The following is a 21,576-nucleotide window of genomic DNA, read 5'->3' as shown; positions in this document are numbered from 1 at the left end:
AAGCCTGTTTCCTGGTGACAAAGAGGAAGGGAAGCTGCCACTGTCCTTTACTTGAGAATCATAACTTCTTATATCTGTGTGTTCAGGTCCATGTTGGTGACACTGGCCAATCCTGTCCTCTGCTATATGAAGACAGATACTCTGCCCCCCCAACCTCCTTCTAGTCCCATGTGGGCAGAGTTTGAAGTCATTTGTCACGAATGCCAGAAGCTCTGAGCGTTCACGTGATCTCTGCATCGTGGCTGAGCAGAGGACAGAGAGCACGTCTCGTCAGCAGTTGAGTCCAAGGTCACAGAGCAGGAGTCACTGGAACACAAGCTCCTGCTTCTGGCACTGAATGTGTGAAGGCTGCCAAGACATCCCTCCTCACACATGTACATTTGCTGAAATGCATGGAAAGAAAAGCCTATGACCTGACCAAATAGAAAGGAATTCTTCAAGGTGCATATCCCTAGTAGGCCATGGAGTTAATTGGTTCAATGGAAACCATGGACAGATGCATGTGGACCCCTCACATCCTATAAGAGCAGTGTGTGATCACCTGCGGCTCCAGAAGAGAGCAGTAGGCAGGAAGGATTTGGAGGATCTAATCTCTGACCATGTCCTTCTAGGTCTTTTGGCTGTATCTCCAGCAGCTTTTGATATTTAGACCTTTTCATGATTCTAACAGAACAAATCCCTAGCAGCTGACACGCAACAGCATTACAGAGGAACAGGAGTCCTTACCAAGCCATGACCGGTAGTGCGATGATTGCGAATAATGGCATCCCAAGGTGATTCTTCAACAAGAGACTTCTTGTCATAGAGGTCGAGCAGCTGGCTGACACTACGATGAAGAGAGGCTTGGGAATATGTGTGACTTAGCTGGCTCTGACTTGGTCTCCTTGCCCCAGATGCGATATGGACACTGCGGTTGCTTGTGGGAGAGCCAGCTCCTGGAATTTTCGTATCTGCCAGCCCCTACGAGGAAGACACAAACTAATAAATCAAAAATAAAGGGTATGGTCTCAAACTTTATCTGAATAAAACCAAAGCAGGAGTGGAAGAGAACAGAGAAACCCATGCTTCAAAAATCATGCACAGTTGTAAACAGAAGAAAAGGAAAAAAAAAAATGGACCTTTCCCCATTGTAGGACAATCATATCATTAAAGAGGAAAAAAAACCAACCCTGTAAAACAGGACTTTCCCTGATTTTTTTTTTTCCTCTCCCTAATTTTTTTTTTTAAAAGTAGCCAACAGGCAGAGGTCCAAAGATTTTGGACTATCAGAATGATAGTCCAGACTTGCACAGCAAGGGGATGTTAGCAGACTTCCTTTTTCAGTTATCATGACCAGGGAAAAGACATTCACCCACCAGGAGAAACATGCAATGTAAGGTGCCTTCATGCATGCTCTTTGGGTCATCTGGCACATCACACATCTTGCAACTCCGCAAGCTAACGACTCTACCTCAAAGTGCATTGTGTAACTTTTCAGAGTGACACTGCTTGATGAATCGGATGTGTCAGCAAGCGTCTCAAACTGAGATTAAAGAGAGGGAGGAAAAGCGTCAGGGCAGGGCAAGGTGCAATGCAGGTGCAGTCTGTTCCTCACGGAGGGTGGGAATTAGCTGCAGCTCTGTGAAGGGGAGCAATGTAGCAGGATGTGGGGGAGCAGGGGAACTGGCAAAGATGAGGCACTATTTAACTTTTAACTGGTCATCAAGTACCGTGTGGGCAGCCAGCATTGCTTGCCACATAACCTCACTAACGATTGTAAAACACAAGCCATTTTGCCACTTCATAGTAGCTCTATCCTAACTTCTCAGATTAAGTCCTTCAACTGATGCAATGTAGAATCTTCCTTTCTATTAAGTCCATGAGCTTCTGGAAAAAGAAAAAGGGTAAAAAAAAAAAAAAAGAAAAGAAGGGGCAGGAACATGGAAAGGAATTGTGCAGGCATGCCAACAGCAAAGACATTTTAAAGTCAAGAGGAACAACACAGCATGACAGACTGTAGAGGAAAAGGAATCAAAAGCATGAGACCAAAAAAAGAAGTTTCTTATGCTCTTAGCCTTTGCCAGGAGAAGGGCACACTGGAAATCCCATTGTTTCCAAGAGCTCCTTCGTTGAGGCACAGATGCAGCTTCTTGGCACCAAGACAAGAAGGAACAGAATGCGTGAAGGATGCAGGAGTCACTATCCTGCTTGATGGCGCTCACAGGAAAAAGAAGCTGAGAAGTGACAAGAAGAATCATCTCACGGCCTGTGCCTGGGAAGAAGCACGGAAATGGAAGGCACTGCTGCTCCCATTCTCGGTCTCGTAACAATTGCCATATTCCTTTTGTCTTGCTTTTCCTCAAAGGGTAGAATAGCACTACTACTCTGCTACGTGGTGGAACATGTTCTTTACCCATTTTTTTACAGAATTATAACTTGTCATAATAAAAATAATACAAAGCCTTCCTCTTTATCACTCCCCAGTAGTCCTCCTCCCACCTCTCTGGTGGTCCCACTGTAGCTCTATGTGCACAGATGCACACACATATTTTGTGAAGGTGCCTAGCTTTTCCCTGATTGCACTCACGCTTCCTCAAACCTTCCTGGCATGCAGCTTGTCCTAGAGCAGTCCAGCTGGGTGGTGGGTGGATACTAGAAAGAAACAGAGCCTCTCCCTAAGTCCTGCTTTTTGCAGGCACATTTAATGAATACCTGACAAAGACTGTCAGATTGATCGTGGTTAGCCATCCACAACAGATAGTTGGGAATACATGAAACGTTCCTCTGAAAAGCACATTTTATCACCTCCCTTCTCACAGTATGCCAAAGCCTTTTCAGCTCTATTGCAGATGTCAGCTAACATCAGGTGACATCAGTGGCTTTGCATTTTCCGTAACTCCAGACCCAAAGTTTGTCTTAGGCATCAGAAGCATTTCAGGGTCTGCAGACCAGGTGCCATAGGGCTCTTTTTGGACTAAGCACCTGTAGCCTGGCTCTCTGCAGGTACACCAGACAGCCCTTTTCCTACACTGAACAGCCTTCATTTGGTAACCAAGAGTGCAACAAAATGGTGGAAGGAGGAAGAAAAACTGTGTGTGTGTTGCGGGGGGGGGGGGCAGATAAAAGTATAACGTGATGGATACACAACATTGCATTTTAGCAAACGTACCGGATGGGTTTCACCTGATGAATACACACTCATTGGTGATGTTCTTTTCTGGAGTGGAACTAAAGGAGGTCTGTCTCGTGCATAGGGTTCCTTGTGGACTTTCCTTTGAAGAATTAAGGAGAGAAGAATAGCCAAGAGGATCAAACCTAGAACTACCATCAACACTGCAAACCACAACTCGTTGTAGAATTTTGCACGTTTGGACTCCGCTTTGTCCTTCTCTCCAGGTGTTGTCAAGATCAGACCTGTAAAAATCAAGAGGGATTAGGGGAGAAAGGGAATGTTATTTCAGAAAGCGTTTAACAATATGCTATCCCTTTCCTCGCTAATAAATTAGGCAGAAATTTAAGTAATTTTGTCGTCATGTGCTTATTTGCACTTATGTTCAAGGTGGCATAATGGTTCAATATGCTAGCGGGCTATAATAAAAAGCTTACTACCCTCAAGAGACCCTGCTTAAAGTTCTGGCATTGCTGCTTAGGCTGGAAATCACCACTGCATCAGCAGCTCTTGCAAAAGGAGGCGGTGGAGGTGGAATGCGAGAAAAAAAGGATTCTCCAAGTAACCTTGAAGAGTGGAAATGACTACGGTAATTTCAGAGTGGTACAGACAGAGGACATTCTCTCCAGCACAGTGTAGTGGCAGGCCTGTGCAGTTAAAAAGAGAGAGGGAGGAAGACTTAACCTAAATGAGTGATAAATTAATACAAAAGCAAACAACATGAAACATTTTATTCCTCCTTTCCCCACCTGTTAGAAAAAAACAGCCACTTGGTTGGCTTTGCTCATACACAACACAAGCGTAAGAAATCTCAGTGACAGGATTTCCTTGTTATTTGCAATCCTACATGCATATCCAGATGCTTGGCTAAGGAATTTCCATCACCTTCGCCTGCAAGCCTCCTCTGCAAGTTGCCTGCGGTGCTGATTGAGTTTGCAGTAGAGTCTGGGTTCGAGCAGCAATCGAACAAAGGAGCAGAGTGTGGAAGGTGATGGATGTAGAGCAACTGGGAACTTTTTATAATGCCTTTACAGCAGCCTTGCCTGAAATTCTGCAGGAGGATGGGGCGAGAGCATGAAAAGGGATATAAGGGAAATGCAGTGTAAAGTGTAGTTGCAAAGACAAGGCCCATCTATTTTAAGAAGCTGAACAAGATGCAACTCAAAAAATAAATAAATTAATTAAAACCAGTATGTCAGTTAGAAATGGTTTGAGCTTAGCTTTGTTTCCCAGAAAACTAAGGAGTTAAAAAAGCTGAAACTTTTTACTGGTAGGCATCTACTGCTCAATGGCAACAGGTGACTGGGATGTCACCACACCGAAGTCCCTCGCTTCCACAAAACAGGCAAAGGCCTTGTGGACAGAAGGGAAACAGCAGGTGTTATAAACCGGGTCCTGACAACATCTCGTGTGACATTCTCATAAACTAGTTAGGGGAACACATCCCAGGTGAAAGTGCAGAGACTGGCTGGTTGGTCATATGAAAGGAGCAGGCGGATGCCTCTTGCTGGGGTGGGTGGGATGCAGGGAGGAGAGAGGATATGTATTTTCATTGTCAAACTGAGGAGGTACGTGGGAGGACAGGATTAGAATTCAAGATAATCTTAATTTGGAAATAAAATCTGGAAGAGAGCAAATTCTATTCAGCAGGAAAAAGCACTACATTTTGGAGCAATATATCTGTGTAAACAGAAAAGAAAAAAATATTACACATCTGGAGAGAGGATCTGAAGCTGATCATGATGTAAAGGAACAGAAATCCATCCATGGCAACAAAAGGCATGTACTACCTATATACCTCATACCCTAAGGCACTAAGGAATCCCTGATCCTGCAATGAGTTGCCATCCTGTCTGGCATGCACTACATATCAAATTTCTACCACAAACACATAAAATGAATAGGTGCTAGGTAATTTCTTCACATATTTACCAACTCCATCTCCAGCGCTGTACTTGATGACTGGTGTCATGGCGCTCCCTTCATCGGTGATGCAGGTCACTTGAAACAAAAAGGCTGAGCGAAAAAGGTTAGAAAATACTGTCAGCAGGTGAAATCAAAATTCTGTAGGTGCTGCTTTTTCACCATGATCCACCAGCAGAGACGGCCAGGTCTGAGAAAAGCCAAGGGAGGCATAGCACATAACCCATCATAACCCACCTGAGTCCCAGATCAGAGCCTCATAATCCCTTATACATGGGTACTGAACTTCTAAACTATGAACCATGGCAGATCATAGGTAGTCACCACTATGATGTTGCTACAAATTATGTTCTTCTTTCACCACCCAATCTTCCCTCTTCCAATGACTTTCAATTTATTAATCATTTTGCCCTAAATCCCTGGTACTCTATTCATGGCTGATACAAACATGTTAAAAACGTTTGAGTAAAAAAAAAAATAAATATTAGCATCATTGCAGTAATCAGGAAGGTAAAAAATAAATTACAAAATCCTTTGACATACAAAAACCCCAATGCCTTAAAAACAGAAAACATTTTTTCTTGGGTTTTTTTATTTTCTTTTTTTTTTCTTTTTTTTTTTCTTTTTTTCCCCCTGTTGACACTTTCCTTGTATTTTAAAGATTGCAAATTTCTAAAGACAAACGGCATTTCAAAACATGACTGATTCCAAGAGCTACTGACTCAATTTGATTAAAATGAAAATTCCAGTCTTTTCTGAAGCTGTAGATTTCCATGCATTTCCTAGAGTGTAGCCCTGAAGGGTGGAATGGCAACACAGCTCCAAGATTATGGAAAGCTTGACACTCACAATGAGCCAGAGCGGTCTCACCCAGTCAGGTGCAATGTTTAAGAGGAAGCTTAGATCCAAGGATTTTTGTTTCAAGCATCTGCTTAGATGCACTTCAGCGTGTCTGTAGTACACTCCTGTGCTCTTAGCTTGGGATGGCTATGGAGAGTTTCTCTTAAATTTAGCACACAATAATATTAATTTAGCTCAACAATCTTTCACAGAGAGAAAGCCATAGGGAATTGAAACTGACTTTTGTCAGATGTCCTTGGTAAATACAGCTCAGTGTCAAAGCCACTGTAGATGCGTTGCCCGCTCTCAGTTAACGCGTACTCCTTCAGGCGGCCGTTCAGTACAAAAGTGCGACTCCAGTCTATGTGGATGGTAGATAAATTGCTGACAACGGAGAACGGAGTCGTGTACCGAGGTGCTGCAAAAGAAGGAAAAAAGCTCATTTCTAGCCAACAGGCATGACTGAGTTATACAGCGCAGAGAAAGAGACTCTGCATGACACAAGCTCTCTGTCGCATGCACTCCCTCTCTCTCTCATATACATCTGTATAAGTAGGGAAGATATACAAAGAGAAAAGAGAAAGCTGCTGTAGCATGCCAGCCTCTACATTGAGAAAGCAGAAATATCTCATATCTTTAAAATAAAGACCTAGAACTCCCTTCCTTTGCCTTTGTGTATGTGGTATAGACACTAAAACTGTATAAATTCCAGCTTAAGGTGGGGGACAGGGAGACACCAGAGGTTGTGCAAGTTCAGCTGCAGCATGCCGGGCTGCGGTAACCGAACTGCTAAGGAGAGGACTCTTTTGCAAGCCCCAAGAAATTGCCCAAGATCATCTTTTAACACATGCACATACATGAAAACATGGGGTTTCAGAAAAGCAAGAGCAGATGGCAGGCAGAGAGAAAAGAAACCCAGAACTCACTTCAGGGTGGAAGAGTTCATCAGTTGGCCTCAACAGCTTGCTGACAAAAGACTTCATTTAAGTTTGAGGCGGTCCTTTCTTGTGGCTTTGCCATTAAGCCATGTGCCCAGTATGTGCTGGTTTGTTCATAAGAAAGCTGCTTGTCCAGCTGCACTTTGCTGCTAATTGCCCACTGTCACTAAAGCAAGCCTTCCAGGCAAGAGGAAGGAGACATTCAGAGTGACTCAGGAGACCTGGTGTGAAGAGGTCAGCAAGGCAAGGAAAGCAAGACTGAAAGAAGAGGGCTGCGGACCCAGAGGGAGGGAGTTTAAAAATGGCTTTCAAACCCTTTCGTTCTGTATGTCTCACCAGTTCCTTATGAATTTTCTCCATTTAAAAGTTCATTATCATGTTCCAGCTTTTTAGTTTGCAATTTAATAAAACACAGCTTTAGAGATAAGGACCTTTTTCTTTTTTTCGGTGGTGATATTAAAGAAAATCTGGGGCTGTTCCACCTGAAATTTTCAGCTCAGGTTGTAGCAGATGATACATTTTTAAAAATTACTAGGCAGAACTATCAAGTGATGCAAAAGGGAATTTTAGAAATGTGATTCTGAAATCCTGACATGCGACTATATGACAAAAAGTGAACATCCTCTTTGCCCTGACCTGGCAGGCTGAGGTGAAATGCCCATCTCATCTATTATGGAATGACTCTGGCTACAGCACTATAGATCTTTTTAATAAAAGCTGATGTTAGACCACTACAAATTCAGTTTTGATGGCAAAATCTATTCTGACTGTAGGCACAGGTCCTGCATGTTTAATTTCCATGCAGACCACCACATGGCCTTAAAGTACTGCCTGTGGTGCTTAGATGGATAACAACGAATTCTTACGTCAGTGTCAACAAGGATCCAATCATTCAGATGACATCCAAGGAGAACTCTCATGAGCCCTGGCAGAAGTGTGGCATGAATCAGGACAGTAAGATTGTTCCTGAAAAGAATCACCAGGTCTCTTTCAAGTTCTCCACTTTTTCCAGGGATTATTTATGGCAGTGTATTTATTACTGCACATCATCCTTCTGGTAATACTTGAACATTTTATGTTCTGCAGCTTTGCTGCCCATTTTCAGTAAAATAAAAGGTTTCCAGGCTCTCAAGATAGAGGATGTGATATCAGATGATGAGCAAAGAAATATTTTTGAAGAAATGAGCAGTCAAGCCCCAGAGCAGAATTTCAATGAATGAGCAGCAGAGGCACAGTGACTGGGGACATGGAAGAGCGGGTTTCTGGGGACATCCTCTTTCACAGAGGTGGAGAAGTCATTTGGTGCTATGCAGCCCCGTGCATCAGAAGCGGGCATTGCTGATCAGTGAACCATTTCTCATACTCACGCTCCTTTTCTGTAGTGAAACCAATCCATTCTGAGGCGCTGCTGCCAACAGAGTTGTAAGACACGACTCGCAGGTTGTAAGTTGTGTAAGGCTCCAGGTTGGACACGTTGGCACTCTGTCCTTGTCCTGTATACTTCACCTCAGTTGGGCCAGGACTGCAAGCCTTTACTGCTGGCTGTAGGCTCAGGGGACAAGCCATATACACATGGAGCTCATAGCTGAGAAGAAAGTTGAGATTTTGATTAATCACGAGCCTTAATAACATAACAGTCAATCATATATTTCATCCTAATTGCTGTATGTCTGGCTACCGGAGAAGAGAATGGACCTGATCCCAGTTTTTCTCTTGGAGATTTTGGCCCCAACTGTAAGATGCCTACAAGCAGTCATGGTTGTAAAAATAAAAGTCACACGCACAATGAAACTGTTGATGCCTGTTACCTTACTGCTCACTTCTGCAAATCAGGATTTGCCTAAGCAACTACAGGATGCAGCTGCCTCTTCGCTGCCAGTTGAGCTCACAACTTTTTGGCTGTGCAGCCACAGCTGTCAGGCAATTACCTCCACTCACAACAGCTCATCCTCTCCACCTTCATCATCCCCAATATCCTGCTCAGGAGAAAACCAACTGTGGCGTGTAAACACCTCCCAGATGGTATTCAGGCCACAGGGGATATCACCACCAACACGGGGACGGAGGAGCATGGCTGCCACAACCGTCCAGTGCTCTCAGCCCTGCGATTCCAGCTCAAATTGTTCCGCTGCCACCACCCCTAGCCGAGGTGTGCAGGTTCGGCTGGGTGGCAGCTCCTACCTGGTGACAATGCCATTGGGTGACTGCGGGGCGCTCCACTGGAAAGAGGCGTTCCTGGAGGTCACGGTGCGGATCTGCGGGGGGGCTGCTCCGAGGGTGGAGCCGGCTGCGTGGTGATTTGGGCCATGGGTCCTTTGCTGCAACAGTTGAAACAGGTACAGGCCTCCACGCCAATGGAGTATGTGGTAAAAGGTTTTAGCCCATGTATTGTCTGCTGGGTGGCAGTCCCTTCTGACAGCTATAAAAATGAAGAGGGAACTTGTCACGGCTTCAAGCACCACAAGTACTAAATAAGAGTTATGGAGGTGAATTAACTCCAGAAGAAGACGGGCACAAGGTTCTGCATGTCCTTTAAGTCTGACATTAATGCAGCTGTTGTGTACTGGGAGCTCTGCATTCATTTTTCTCCCATTACGAAGTTAAAGGGCACTGTTCAAAGGAAAAGACCATGCCATCAGTGGCCTCACAGACGTCGAGTTGAGCTGTGACCACTGTATGTCAACTTGCAAATGTCATTCTCAGGAACAGAGAAACAGAAAAGCTTTAAGGAGGAACTCTAGGATAAGTGGTACTGAAGCAAAAAGAAATTAACATGGAAAATAGCTCCATATAAGTGTGCTAGCAAATACTCATGCGTATCTCACAAGCTTCCTCAATGTGGATACAGGAGACAGCATTGGGCAGAATGGTACGAATGTGTCTGGTGGGTCAGTTTACTCACAGACAGGAGAATGTGCTCTCTGGTAGGTACCTATAAGCTGCTCTGCATTCAAATGGCCATGGTGCTGGGCGAGCCTGTTTGTTAGGAAACTCTCCTATGCTCAGCAAGGGAGACCTGGCAGTTCTGGCAAAGGAAATGGTGCCCTCATTCTGAAACTGCTTGCAGGAACTGCCACTTCACCTCGTTGCTGTAGTCATTTGCAGGTATAGCTTCTTAAGCCAAAGAAATAAAAATATGTAGAAAACACCAACGAGGGGCAACATCTGCTTCCATTTGGCAGCACGTGATTTAGCAGAGTGCAGCAAAAAATAGGAAGGAAAGAGTCAAGCAAGCAAAGGAAAGCACTTGGTACTTCTTGATGCCAGAGCCAGAGACGAGCCAGCAGCATGGCAGGTGTGAGGGGATGGAAATAGAGGGCCATGCAGGCACCAACGAGATGAACTGGCTGAATCAGACATGGACACAGCCAATTGCACTGGAAGGAATAAATGCGTAATATGCAATCGGTAGGCAGCTTAAGCTCACGCACAGGATTGATGACCTGGGAAGGTGTCCCTAGTACTTCCAAGCTGAGCAAGATGGGATACAGGAAAAAATCCCATACAAATATTTACCTACTTGTGAAAAACAAACAGATAGTGTTACAGACAAAAAGTATTCAAGTATTTTGCACTGATTTGGTGGTAACTGTTCCAGGCACCTTCCACAGCCCTAACCTTTCCCAACATCTCCCTGTTTTATAACTCTAATGAAGCCCTGCAGGTTTCCTAAGCTGAGACCGGTCATTTCTGGATACCTAATAGTTTCTAGGCTGAGACACCTAACACAGAAGAAGTTGCTTGGCTACTTGCACTGTTCTTCAGTGCTTTACCATGAAATACTTGTTACCAACAAGAAAGGTTTTAAGGGAAACTCATGTACAGCACTTTCTTCTGAACTTCAAATCCATAGGCTATCCAAAGCACACAATCATTTCCTAATGGCTGCAGTTTCCACCTGCACCATTTGGACTTGTGGGAGCTGTCTGGAAGTGTTTTGTTTGGATGGTTAGCCGCCCCTGAACAATACTTCTGATTCTCATCACATATTGTCACAGCATATCACCATGTCAGGAATGTTTAATGATGAGGTTAGTTCCTTGAGGAGCACGTTTAGATGAGTGAAAGTGCTGGTGGCGCTTTGGCCAGAAGAGAGCATTGCAGAGCAGTTAATAACAGGAGCGCAGGAGAGGAAGACAGTCTGTAACCAACAGTAGCAGCTTGTAAGAACAAAATTGTTAAAGCTAGAAAATACAAGCTCAAGTGGAAGTACAGAAACAGTGTTGACAATACTCACCACCACATCAGTCCCTCTGGTATCGTTAGAAAACAGCCTGTAGATACTGACCACCCCATTCGGCTTAAGAGGGGGGCTGATGTTCACCACAGCCACTGTGGATGCCACTGTGTCGAAGAGGGGAGCTCCCAGGCCCTCAGGAGGGGCAGGACCTGTCCGGCAGCGGGACCAGCCGCTCGGCGTCCGGCCCGCTGAGTTTACCGACCACACCTTCGGCACACAAAAACAGAGAAACTGTTAGCAAAGGACTCAAGCCTACAAAACATCCACGGTTAGCCAGGGATGCTACTGCAGCTGTACTGACACTGAGAAAAACGCAGCGCAATGACACCCATGCAAAATGTCCCTTGACTGCTGCCCAGCACCTGTGTTGACGCAGTGACTTTCTAATGGAAGAGTGGAATATTTCCCACTGCTACGTTTAGGGAAAAGAAGCAGATTTCATGTCTCAGGCAGTGTGTGTTCGTGTGTCTTCTTCATACCTGATCCCCACACTCTGAATTCCCACCACTGTCTGTCGTACCATGCCAAGAGGACTCCTTGAGAAGCTGCGATCAACAGTGATAATGTTTTCAAAGATATCTGAACAAAAATACTGATATCCAGTCCTGCCAACTTCTCCCTTCTACACACTTTCTTCATGTATGCAAGCAGCCCCGATGAATTCAGCCTGGCACTGTGTGACACTTAAGTTACTTTCACCTTGACTGAATTGCACAAGCCGAACTCTAGTTACTCTTTAAAACCGGAAAGTTTTACAGGAACATCCCGCTCTTAAAAATATTAATATATCAGTCATTTGGCAACATTTTCAGTAACCCATAATATAAATAAAGCCCATTGAAATGCATAGCTAAGTCAGCATCTCTCATTTATTTTCACAACAACATTTGCTTTATTGCATAAGCACAAAGGCAACGGCTACAGTTCCAAGATTTCAAAATTCAGCAGCTTGAATTAGGCCTGATTAAAAACCACATGTCTCTATGAACTATGCCTACTGATTTTGTCAGCTTCCCAAAACCGGAGTGATCTGCAGACTACATAAAACTCAGCACTTATTAAACACACTCTCCAACAAATCTGCATGAAAATTAAATTTTGCTTTCATCAAGGAGTGAATAAACATATGGAAGGATGTATAATCTTATTTATCAAAAAGCATTTGTATAATTAAACACGAATATCATAAAAGGTTGCCTTAGGTCGTCATTTGCATGGGTAAGTAATTTGTAGAATGTCAGGTACAATAGACAGAATAGATGGATGCGTGAGCGTATAGGGTTAAATTAGGCTCAATATTAGCCAACCTCATAGTGATCAATCAGAATGATAGATCTAAATGACAATACAAGAGGACTGTCTGAGCGATTTTTAGTATAAGTATTCCTTAGTAAGCTTTCATGTCAAGCAGTTCTAACTACAGTAAAACACGTTCGTATGTGATCTACTCTGGGCAGAGGTCCTGGGGAAGTGGATGGTGGGACTATGCCTTAAAAAATAGGAGGTTTAGAAATAAGAGCTCTTCAAAACTGACCCTGGAGTCCTTCCAGCTTGCAATATTAAGTTCCAAAACCACAAGACACTTCACAAGGAGCCTGGGGAAGGAAAAGGCCAAAACCCACCACAGTGGCTTTGAAGACTGTGGTTCTGCCAATTACAAACCCAAAGCTCCTGCCTGATTCCATCAGTAACATACAGCACCATCCAGTGAAACACTATGTAAGTACAGATGACGCCCTACGATAAAAAGCTCAGCCAAAGCACTTTCATTTTCAGTGAAATCAGTAATATATCTCTGTTGTGAACTTTTCATAAAGTCAAACTCTGTTCACTTTACTGCAGTAGGTCAAACCCTCTATCTCAGTTCAGTTCCAGCTGCTACAAAGATTTACCCACAGTCGTTCATTTCAAGGGGCTTATTTCTTTGTGGAAAGAATAAGCCACATATGGAAAGAGCAGCTCTGAGTGTGCCACTGGCATCGACTCAGCACTGACCTGAGCTCAAACGCTCCAGTTATATCCAGGCTGTGGCCTTAATGAGCACGGAGCGTAACAGTGTCGGACCTGACCTGCTGAGCAAGCTGCCCACAGCAAAACTGGAGGGGGTGAGTTAGGAACAGAGGTTTCCTGTGTAGCACAGGAATTCGGCCTCAGAATGGGACCCCTAGGAATTTCGGAGGAGAGAGGGATGCAACTCACTTGGGAAGCAGACGCCTCACTGAGGGTTGAATGGAGACACCTTCTTCCATCGATCCCTCTCCTGTTACAGGTGCCTACGCCTTGTCTTTCAGAAAGCAAGCCTTGCTTCAGACAAACAAGGACTCTTTCTTTCAAAACACTGTCTTAGGACAAGGGAAAAAGGGATGCTCGTCCCCTTTCATACTATGGCAAAGTGGTTAAAGGACTCCTCCAGGAGGCAGGTAATTTAGGTTCAATCACATGCTCCAATGGAGGCAGTCAAGCCTGCCGCCCTCCAGAGTGGGAATGCCCAAGCGGACAACCCATCTTTGTACTTGGGGTGCTCCCAGTTCTCCCTTCGGGGCTGTTTCACTTTGCATGAACACAATGAGATCAAGGTTAACTGGGCAGAGCACGACCAAGCTGGAGCAGACATGGTTCCCCAGCCCAGCCCTTCCCTAGGGAGGTGGCGGGGAGCTGAGGTTGCAGTCCATCCCTCAGGCGCCACATGCCTGTCCCTCTTGAAAAAAGGCCGAGGTCATGGCCGCATGTGTGTGGGCCTGACAGACAGGCATGCTCTGAGCGTGCCTTCTAGACAGACACCAGCTACTCAGCCCTGCCAAGATATGTTTCCAGCAGAAAACCTCTAGGTGTCTGTGAAACTCTCTAACGCCAGCTTCTGAGACAGCTGTGACAGCTAAACAGGACTTCTGAGGATCTAAATTCTGGATTTACACTGACCTAAGCTGGATTCCCTTAACTCCCTCTGCTTCTGCTCAACCATCTGTAAAAGGATGGATGGGTATAAAAATATTTCCCTTTGAGAGTTGCCGTCCAAGTAAATCCTGATCAGCGTTTGGAGCCTCGGAGCAGTAAGTGCCCAGAACTGACTGCAGATGGAAATGCTGATGTTCAGCCACTTCTTTGCATGAAGAAATGGGACAGCATGGCAACAGAAACCACAATGAGGAGTGCCTGTTAAAATCAGAGGTTTAGTCATGGCTCCTCAAAAAGTCACCACAAAATGGTCATGGATGAAAGCTGTTGCCTGGCTAGCCTGGTTAAACTGAAATTTCACAGTTTGGACTTTTGTAAAAAGCTTTTTGGGCTCACAAAAATTCCTTCTAAATTGTGATATAATCAGGCCCCCAAAATATTTAATGGCATTCATATAGAAATGTAAAGAGATTAATAGGCCGCAGTATTACCTGGTGCTTATAATGTAAGAAGATTGTGAAAGAGCACACAGGAACGTGGGGCAAACAAGAAGCAATCACATCTCAGGGATGCATTGAATGGCAAAACACAGACAGCAGAAAGCCAACAAAAGTTTCTTATAACTTAACTTTCTGAATATACTGCCTCTGAAAGCATTAAGTCTGACATCATGGTGCATGGCTCAGCACCCTGCCAAAAGATGTGCTGCTGTTAATGGCTACACAGTCCCAAAAAAGCCAGGAGAGGGCTCCAAAATCAGCTACACGTGTTACTATTTAAAATGCTTTATCAATCTGCTGGCCCCTGGCCCAGACTGCACTTTGAAGTGGAGCCAGAGAGAGAGAGGGGGGAAACCTCTCCGGAGACCGTATATTCGGAGGACTGAAGAATTCCAGTCACAGGTAACTAAGCTTGTTTTCTTCCATCATAAATGAGCCTTCACAGATCTCTGCTCCTGGAAGAAACCAGTGATCAGCCGTCACTCAAAATGATCACAGGACAACCTCAAGGTTCATCGGCACAGCAAGAAGGGGCAAAACCTATGAGGAGCAGGAAGGGAAGTGCTGAGAAGATGGCCACAGCCTCACCACGGTGAGCCCAGCCTGTTCAAGCTTAGTAAAGCTGAGTAACAACTCCTCCCATAAAGGGCAACAAAATCACAACAGCCCTCGGGCGCAGATGCAAAAAAATCGTGGTATTGTAGATGCTGACCGTGGAAGAAGCCCATTAGATGACTTACTCCATCCCTGAGCCACACAGGTTCATCTGCTGCAATACTCTTGAAACCCCAGGTCCTCACCAAGGAAGCTATATTTTAAACTAAAAAACCTTTTCTTTCATCAAATTGAGATCATATGTGAAGGTATTTACTCCATACAGGAGGTACTAATGGGGACTGAGGGAAACAGCTGGATATATGCTTCCACAGCTTCTCCAACACTGCAGGGCAAGAAAGGCACTAGAAGAAGAAAAGCAATGATAAACCAGGTGAGTACTATGGCCTTGCTGTGATGAAAAAGGGAAGGTGAAGAAGCTGCCAAAATAAAGCACTCAAATTAACACCCCTCAAAGGACAAAGATAGTCCAGGATTAAGGCAGAAAACACAGGGCCTTAAAAGTTCCCCAAAGGGCAAAAGTTCCCCAAAGCAAAAAAAGCAATCCCTTGATCACACGACTCCAATTACGTGAAGAAGTGCAACCACGGCTGACTGAGCAGTGGTTCGGCAGAGGACATTGTGCATGCGCTAACGCCTGCCAGCTCCCAACACTCACATCTCAGACCTGGCTCAAACAATATGACTGGTATTACGGCTGCAAACACAGGGACCAACCGGGAAGTCCCCAAGTAGGAATCGTCTCTGCTTCTGCAAAGGGGAGCCTCGGGCAGCTGACAGCCTACGGAGAATGAGAAACTCTCCCTTACTGGAGAGATTTCATTCACTTCTGCTGAAGCGTGGCAAGGCAGCAGCAGGCATAAGGGTGGACCGGCTGGCGGTAGTTTGCCTGTCTGAAGGCAGCAGTCCTGAGCTCCTGCTGACTTCCTAGGTCAGGGAGAGCTGGGATCCTCTGCTTTGCACAGATACTGCTTACCCCTCCTGCTTGCAGGAAATCAGCAGAAAGGAGAGTGAGCCAAACAGCTGACTACTGACCAGCAGTGACTCCTGGCTCCCACCATGTCCTACAGGCACTGTGCATCACACCACTTTGCACTGCAGTTAATCTGCAGTCCCTCACAGTTGCCTCTGTGAGGGACAAGATCTCAACTCTGTATGAGGCAGCAGCTTGCACTGAGCTCCTGCAGGCACTCAGAAAATAGCCTTTTGCCTTAAAAAAAGTCTTATTAGTAAATCACTACCTACCTTCGGCTTTGAGCACTGTTTAGAGCTGTAGGGCAGTTAGGTAGTGCTGTAGGTTGTGGGGAACCACAAGGTCAGGCAAAGCCACCCCTTTCACATGTGCATGTAACTCCCTACTCCTGTGTGTAAGAGTCAGGTACAACTTGGGTCTCTGCCCTTAGGGCATCCACGGACTGCACATACCTGTGACTGCTGGTCTTTCCAAAAAGGATTCAATGCTGGCACTACTCGGTGCATGCCAGGAGAGACAAATGGTAGCAGAGAGGAGTTCATACCACTCTTCTCTTTCTAGAGTTGTGTCATGGAGGTCGCAAAGACACAGCACTACTTTGAAACTTTGCTTTGGATTTCTTGACTCAGATTTGTTCAATTTCTAACCCTACACTTACATAAATGCAGAGTTTTCACAGTGTAATTTTCTTCCAAGATAGCAAGACATTTTAGGGATATATAAGATATGATATCAGTGAGTTCAGAAACACAGCACCTGATTTTTAGTTGTGTTTGAACAGCAGTCGGCAAGAGAATTGAAGAGACCATAATCTTGGCTGGCTAAAATTAGAGAAAACCAGACCAGCTCCTTCTCGCCATCAGTTGCAGCACCCTTCCCAAGTCTTGCTTCTCATCAGAACTGACCGGTGTGCAGCCTGCGTAATTTGGAGTTACTTATGCCACGTCAGCACAGCTCAGAGCACAAAGCTTGTCTACCAAAATCTAGCATTCAGCATTAGGATAATGTATTCACATCTGGGCACTGCAGTGTCAGGCAGGTATTAGCAAAGTAGAAAGTTTCAAAAGTGGTTGCAGTCTACAGGGGACAGAGCAAAGACAAGGGAAAGAAAGTATTGCGTCCACTCATGACCAGGGGTACAAAAAGGTAGTAAACAAATGTGTGCTTTCTGATTGCCCATCCTCAGATCCATACTTTTCCCTCTTCAACATTCAGTTAGCATCCTTAGGGAGGCCATAAACATATAATGGGATAGATTTTAGGTCCAGGCTTCTAGCACTGTGACAATTTGAGCCTCTTAACATTACTATTCATCTCCACTGTTCAAATGCTAATAATAAAAGTACTAAGCCCATTCTGGGGAAGGGAAAGGGAAAGACAACATGGAAACACTTTGAGACTTAAACAAAATTACCAAATTCTAAAGGAAGCTCATTTCATATAACATAGTATAACACCAGTAATTAATGAGAGATGTAAACAGGTTTAACTCTAAAAGGTAGAAAATTAAATAATTTGTTTCCTATGAGTATATAATGAGATAGTTACCAAGTTCCCATGAGAGAGATAAGCAGATATTAAAAGGTCTTTCCAATACCTGTAATGGCTAAGGGCAACAGCTAATTCAATAGATTCGATCAAAATCACCACTTCTTTCTCCGCTTCTGATTTATTACTTTGGCTGTAGTTAGTCATCACTCATTTTAGTTTGCTTTTCAGCAGTCATAAATTATGCCTCGTAAATAAAAAGATACAATCAAGGAAATCATATCAAGTCATCTACAGCCCTGGAGTATATTTTCCCCTGGTACTCACACTAATGTCTTTTTAAAGGATAGCTTGCCATGGTTTTGAATATGTCAGAATCACAATTTACCAAGAAGGCTCTTGCCAGAGTGGTGCTGTAACAGTCTCACTGGTAATTTTGGAAGCCAACAATCCAGTCTAATATCTGTATTTAGTTTATTGAACAAAAATCGAGGTTTGTTGCATCAGTGCACTGTTTACGCACTTGAATTTAGGATGGTGTTGACAACAGAAACATAGTGCCTGAAGTGGGGCTTAATGAATGAAATTGCATGGTTTCAAATGGCCCTTCTCCCTACTGTGTACCCTCTACCAGGGGAAAGGAAGCATCTCGTTCTGCAAAAGGGTATTTAGAGTAGGTATTGCCATTACATCGGTGAAACTTTATAGTTATATCTGCTTTACTTTTCAGAAGCTGAGGTCAAGCTCGGTAGCCTAATGCAGGTGTAGTATGAGAAACTCTCTTTAGTTGGAAGCAGGGAGCACAACGAACCTTGTGAGAAAAAACACTCTTCCAAACAAAATGAAGAGGGGATAACAAGCAGGGAGTGCAAGAAATAACTACATTTTATTTTATGATGTCACTACTTTGTAGTGCATGTTTCTGTCAGGGAGACGGGAAGAAATGGTGAATTAAAATGATGAAAAGGAGCCAGATATGAGTGATATTACAAATAGGTAACTATCCATCACTGGCCAGTCAGAAAACCAGTTTCACCCCATTTTAAGCTGCAGAAGTCACTGAGCTGTTTGTCAGTAACTAAGCAGCACAAACTGGACCTCAGCCAACAATTTGACAGACAGGCTGGTAAACCAAGAGTCATTATTGTCATCTCTGAAAAGTGACCAAGAGGGCTGACATATTCTGCACTCTATGTAGTTGGTCCTTCCTTAATCTTCATGACTTTGCACCCATTTTTTTCTCTTTATCTCTGCAAAGTCAGAATATGATTTGTTTTCTCTTTGAGAGTCCAAGATGGAGGACCCAAAACATATTTCCCCTGGTATATCTCGGGGTATTTCCTAGACCATTCACTTGGCTGCAATAACTGGAGTGTGAGAAGCACGATTCACAAGCAAGAGTGATGCTGTGCCTCCAGCAGCGGTCGGAGGCTGACAGCTTCAGCGCTGCAGACCCTGTCTTGGTGCACCCAATAGTCCTCCCAGAGAATAAACTTCTGCAGGGAGCCATAAAACTTTCTGAAAAGGGACAATCTGACTTTTCTGTCTTTTACATGTTCCGTGCCTGTCAAATGGAAATAAGGATGTGTCCTAAACCAGGAAGACATTAAGCCATTAATCTAAAGAAGCAGTCTTAAGTACACAATTAAGCACAACTGTGGAGGAGTGACATTGCACTTGCATGGAAATCACACCATACTCTGACAGCTCTACTTTGCAGAATAGCACTAAATGCCACAAGTTTCTGTTCAAAAGGGCCTTCCCTTAGCTGAGAAAACCAGGTCTGACTCTATAGGTTGCTATATGGTAACATTGCACACCATCCTCAATAATTCCTGAGAAGGACCTGCACGCTCCATTTCAGAAATATTCCGGGAATCAAAAGATTACACTTGCAAACTCTTTAGGCCTCATGACTTATGAAGTTTGTTTAAGTCAGGTTTTTTTTCAGGAGATGATGCAATTGCATCTGTTTAATGCAGCTGAGGATCTCGGGCAGCATTCCAACAAATACCTAAAAGGCCAGATGCTCTAGAAAATGCAAATATCTAAATGTACGAATAGACCGATAGAGGGAATTTCAAAGATCTAAGTAATCATTTCCAAGTACAGAACAGTAGGCACCTTAATGCCTCTTAAAAACCCACTGAAACCTAGCAGGTGCTAATATGATGATGCAGAGCTGGTCCTTAAAGAATAAAAGTGCTTCCTTGAACAATAGCAATCTAAGCATTTAGGGGGCATAGTCCCTCTGACCAGCATGAGCTTCTAAAGTCACTTCACCATTTCTGAAAGTGTAACTTTTGCAGCTAGTCTTACAAGCCCTAAATATTCAGCTGAAGTTTCCAGCAAAAAAAAAACCAACCCAAAGAACAAACTCCAAAATAGTGACTTCAGATCCAAAGAAGCTGTCAGGGTTCATTGAACTAAATCTCAACACCTCCAAAAATGCTGGAGAGTGTCCCATCATAGCACTTTGATTTTATCTGCATTCTGCTGGGGGAAATTCAGTTGCATTTGAAGTTTTATGTCCAGCAAACAAGCCTCAAATGCAGAGACAGCAGAATCAATATCCAGTTTAAATGAAATATAAATCTGGGTTTCATCAGCATAATAGCAAAAGCCAAGCCCCATACTTATGAATAACTTGTCTCACAGGCAAGATATAAATTGTCAACAATGGAGGGGCTCAGAATAGATCCCAGAGGACTGCTGTAAGTGACATAAGCAGAAGACAAACACGTGCATGCAAAAAACCTCTCATGGTGAAATAAATGGCCACCAGTGAAAAAAACCAAAAATGATTTAGGGTCCCAGTCAACAGCTCAGCCCGGTTATGGAGTAGAACCGAGATAAAACGTCTTGAATACAGCACAGTAAACCACAGGAATCTGGACAAGAGGCTTTCTTTGTTGTCTGTCACTGATAGATCATTAAAAACTTTGGCTCAAGAAAGTCTTTGTGGTATCAACTTCCCAAAAACCAGCTTCTGACTGAGATAATTGAAAGTTGGTGCAACTGAGAATATCCCACAGCCAATGTCTACAACTTCCAACTTGCTAAGTTTTTCTTTATCTAGGAAAGATTCCTAACTAATAAGTAGGGCTTGGGTCTGCTACAATGCTTGCTATCGTCTGCTCAGCCCCATCTGGACTTGAATTCACATTCTTCACAGATCCTGTCCAAAGTAGCAAGGAGATCTGGTCTAACAATAGTTCTGCTATAAGGAAACTACAGTAAATGGAGAGCAGACTTCACACTGTTGTGGCCAGCAGATGGGCCCTACACAGGCGTTAAAGGAAAGCTAGGAGAAAGAAATGGAAACCTTAATATGTGTACATAGTAGGACTTAAAACACAAACAGTTCACCCTAAAGCATGCTGTTTCCAGGAAAAGTTTAACAACTCTTGTCACAAAAGAAGTGACAACTGGAAAATATACCCTCATATATTTAAAGTGCAATACATTTTCAGGCTTTGAGTAATTATCATTTTTGCTTTGGGAAGTATTATTGTCGCATCTCCTGTGCTGCTAGGTTCAAGAAGACATCATTAAGTAAGTGAAGGAAATCAAGTAACATGGACCTGCAATCAGCAATAAGAAGCAGTCAGCTCACAGATGCTCATCATTTCCTTCAGCACAAAGCTAACAGACTTGTGCAAAGCATTTGACACTGTCCCGCATGACATCCTTGTCTCTAAATTGGAGAGACATGGATTTGACAGATGGACCACTCAGTGGATAAGGAATTGGCTGGATGGTCACACTTAAAGAGTTGCGGTCAACAGCTTGATGTCCAAGTGGAGCCCAGTAACGAGTGGTGTTCTTCAGGGGTCAGTATCTTTGTCAGTGACATGGACAGTGGGATTGAGTGCACCCTCAGCAAGTTTCCCAAAGACACCAAGCTGTGTGGTGTGGTTGACACGCTGGAGGGAAGGGATGCCATCCAGAGGGACCTTGACAGGCTTGAGAGGTGGGCCTGTGCGAACCTCATGAAGGTCAACAAGGCCAAGTGC

At 44.1% G+C, this 21,576-nt stretch overlaps 1 protein-coding gene across 1 annotated transcript in view; it reads right to left on the bottom strand.

Moving 5' to 3' along the window:
• USH2A (usherin) overlaps positions 1-21,576 on the bottom strand; it is a 396,109-nt gene that overhangs the window by 1,751 nt on the left and 372,782 nt on the right. The window contains 8 exon segments of the mRNA XM_050894852.1: positions 727-960; positions 3,149-3,393; positions 5,081-5,164; positions 6,153-6,329; positions 8,217-8,434; positions 9,031-9,124; positions 9,127-9,268; positions 11,087-11,296. Coding sequence (XP_050750809.1) covers positions 727-960; positions 3,149-3,393; positions 5,081-5,164; positions 6,153-6,329; positions 8,217-8,434; positions 9,031-9,124; positions 9,127-9,268; positions 11,087-11,296 — 1,404 coding nt within the window.

The sequence above is a fragment of the Gymnogyps californianus genome, chromosome 3 (genome assembly GCF_018139145.2).
Source record: "Gymnogyps californianus isolate 813 chromosome 3, ASM1813914v2, whole genome shotgun sequence".
NCBI lineage: Eukaryota > Metazoa > Chordata > Aves > Accipitriformes > Cathartidae > Gymnogyps > Gymnogyps californianus.
The sequence above is the reverse complement of the archived record's forward strand: the minus strand, read 5'-3'. Positions and strand labels throughout refer to the sequence as shown.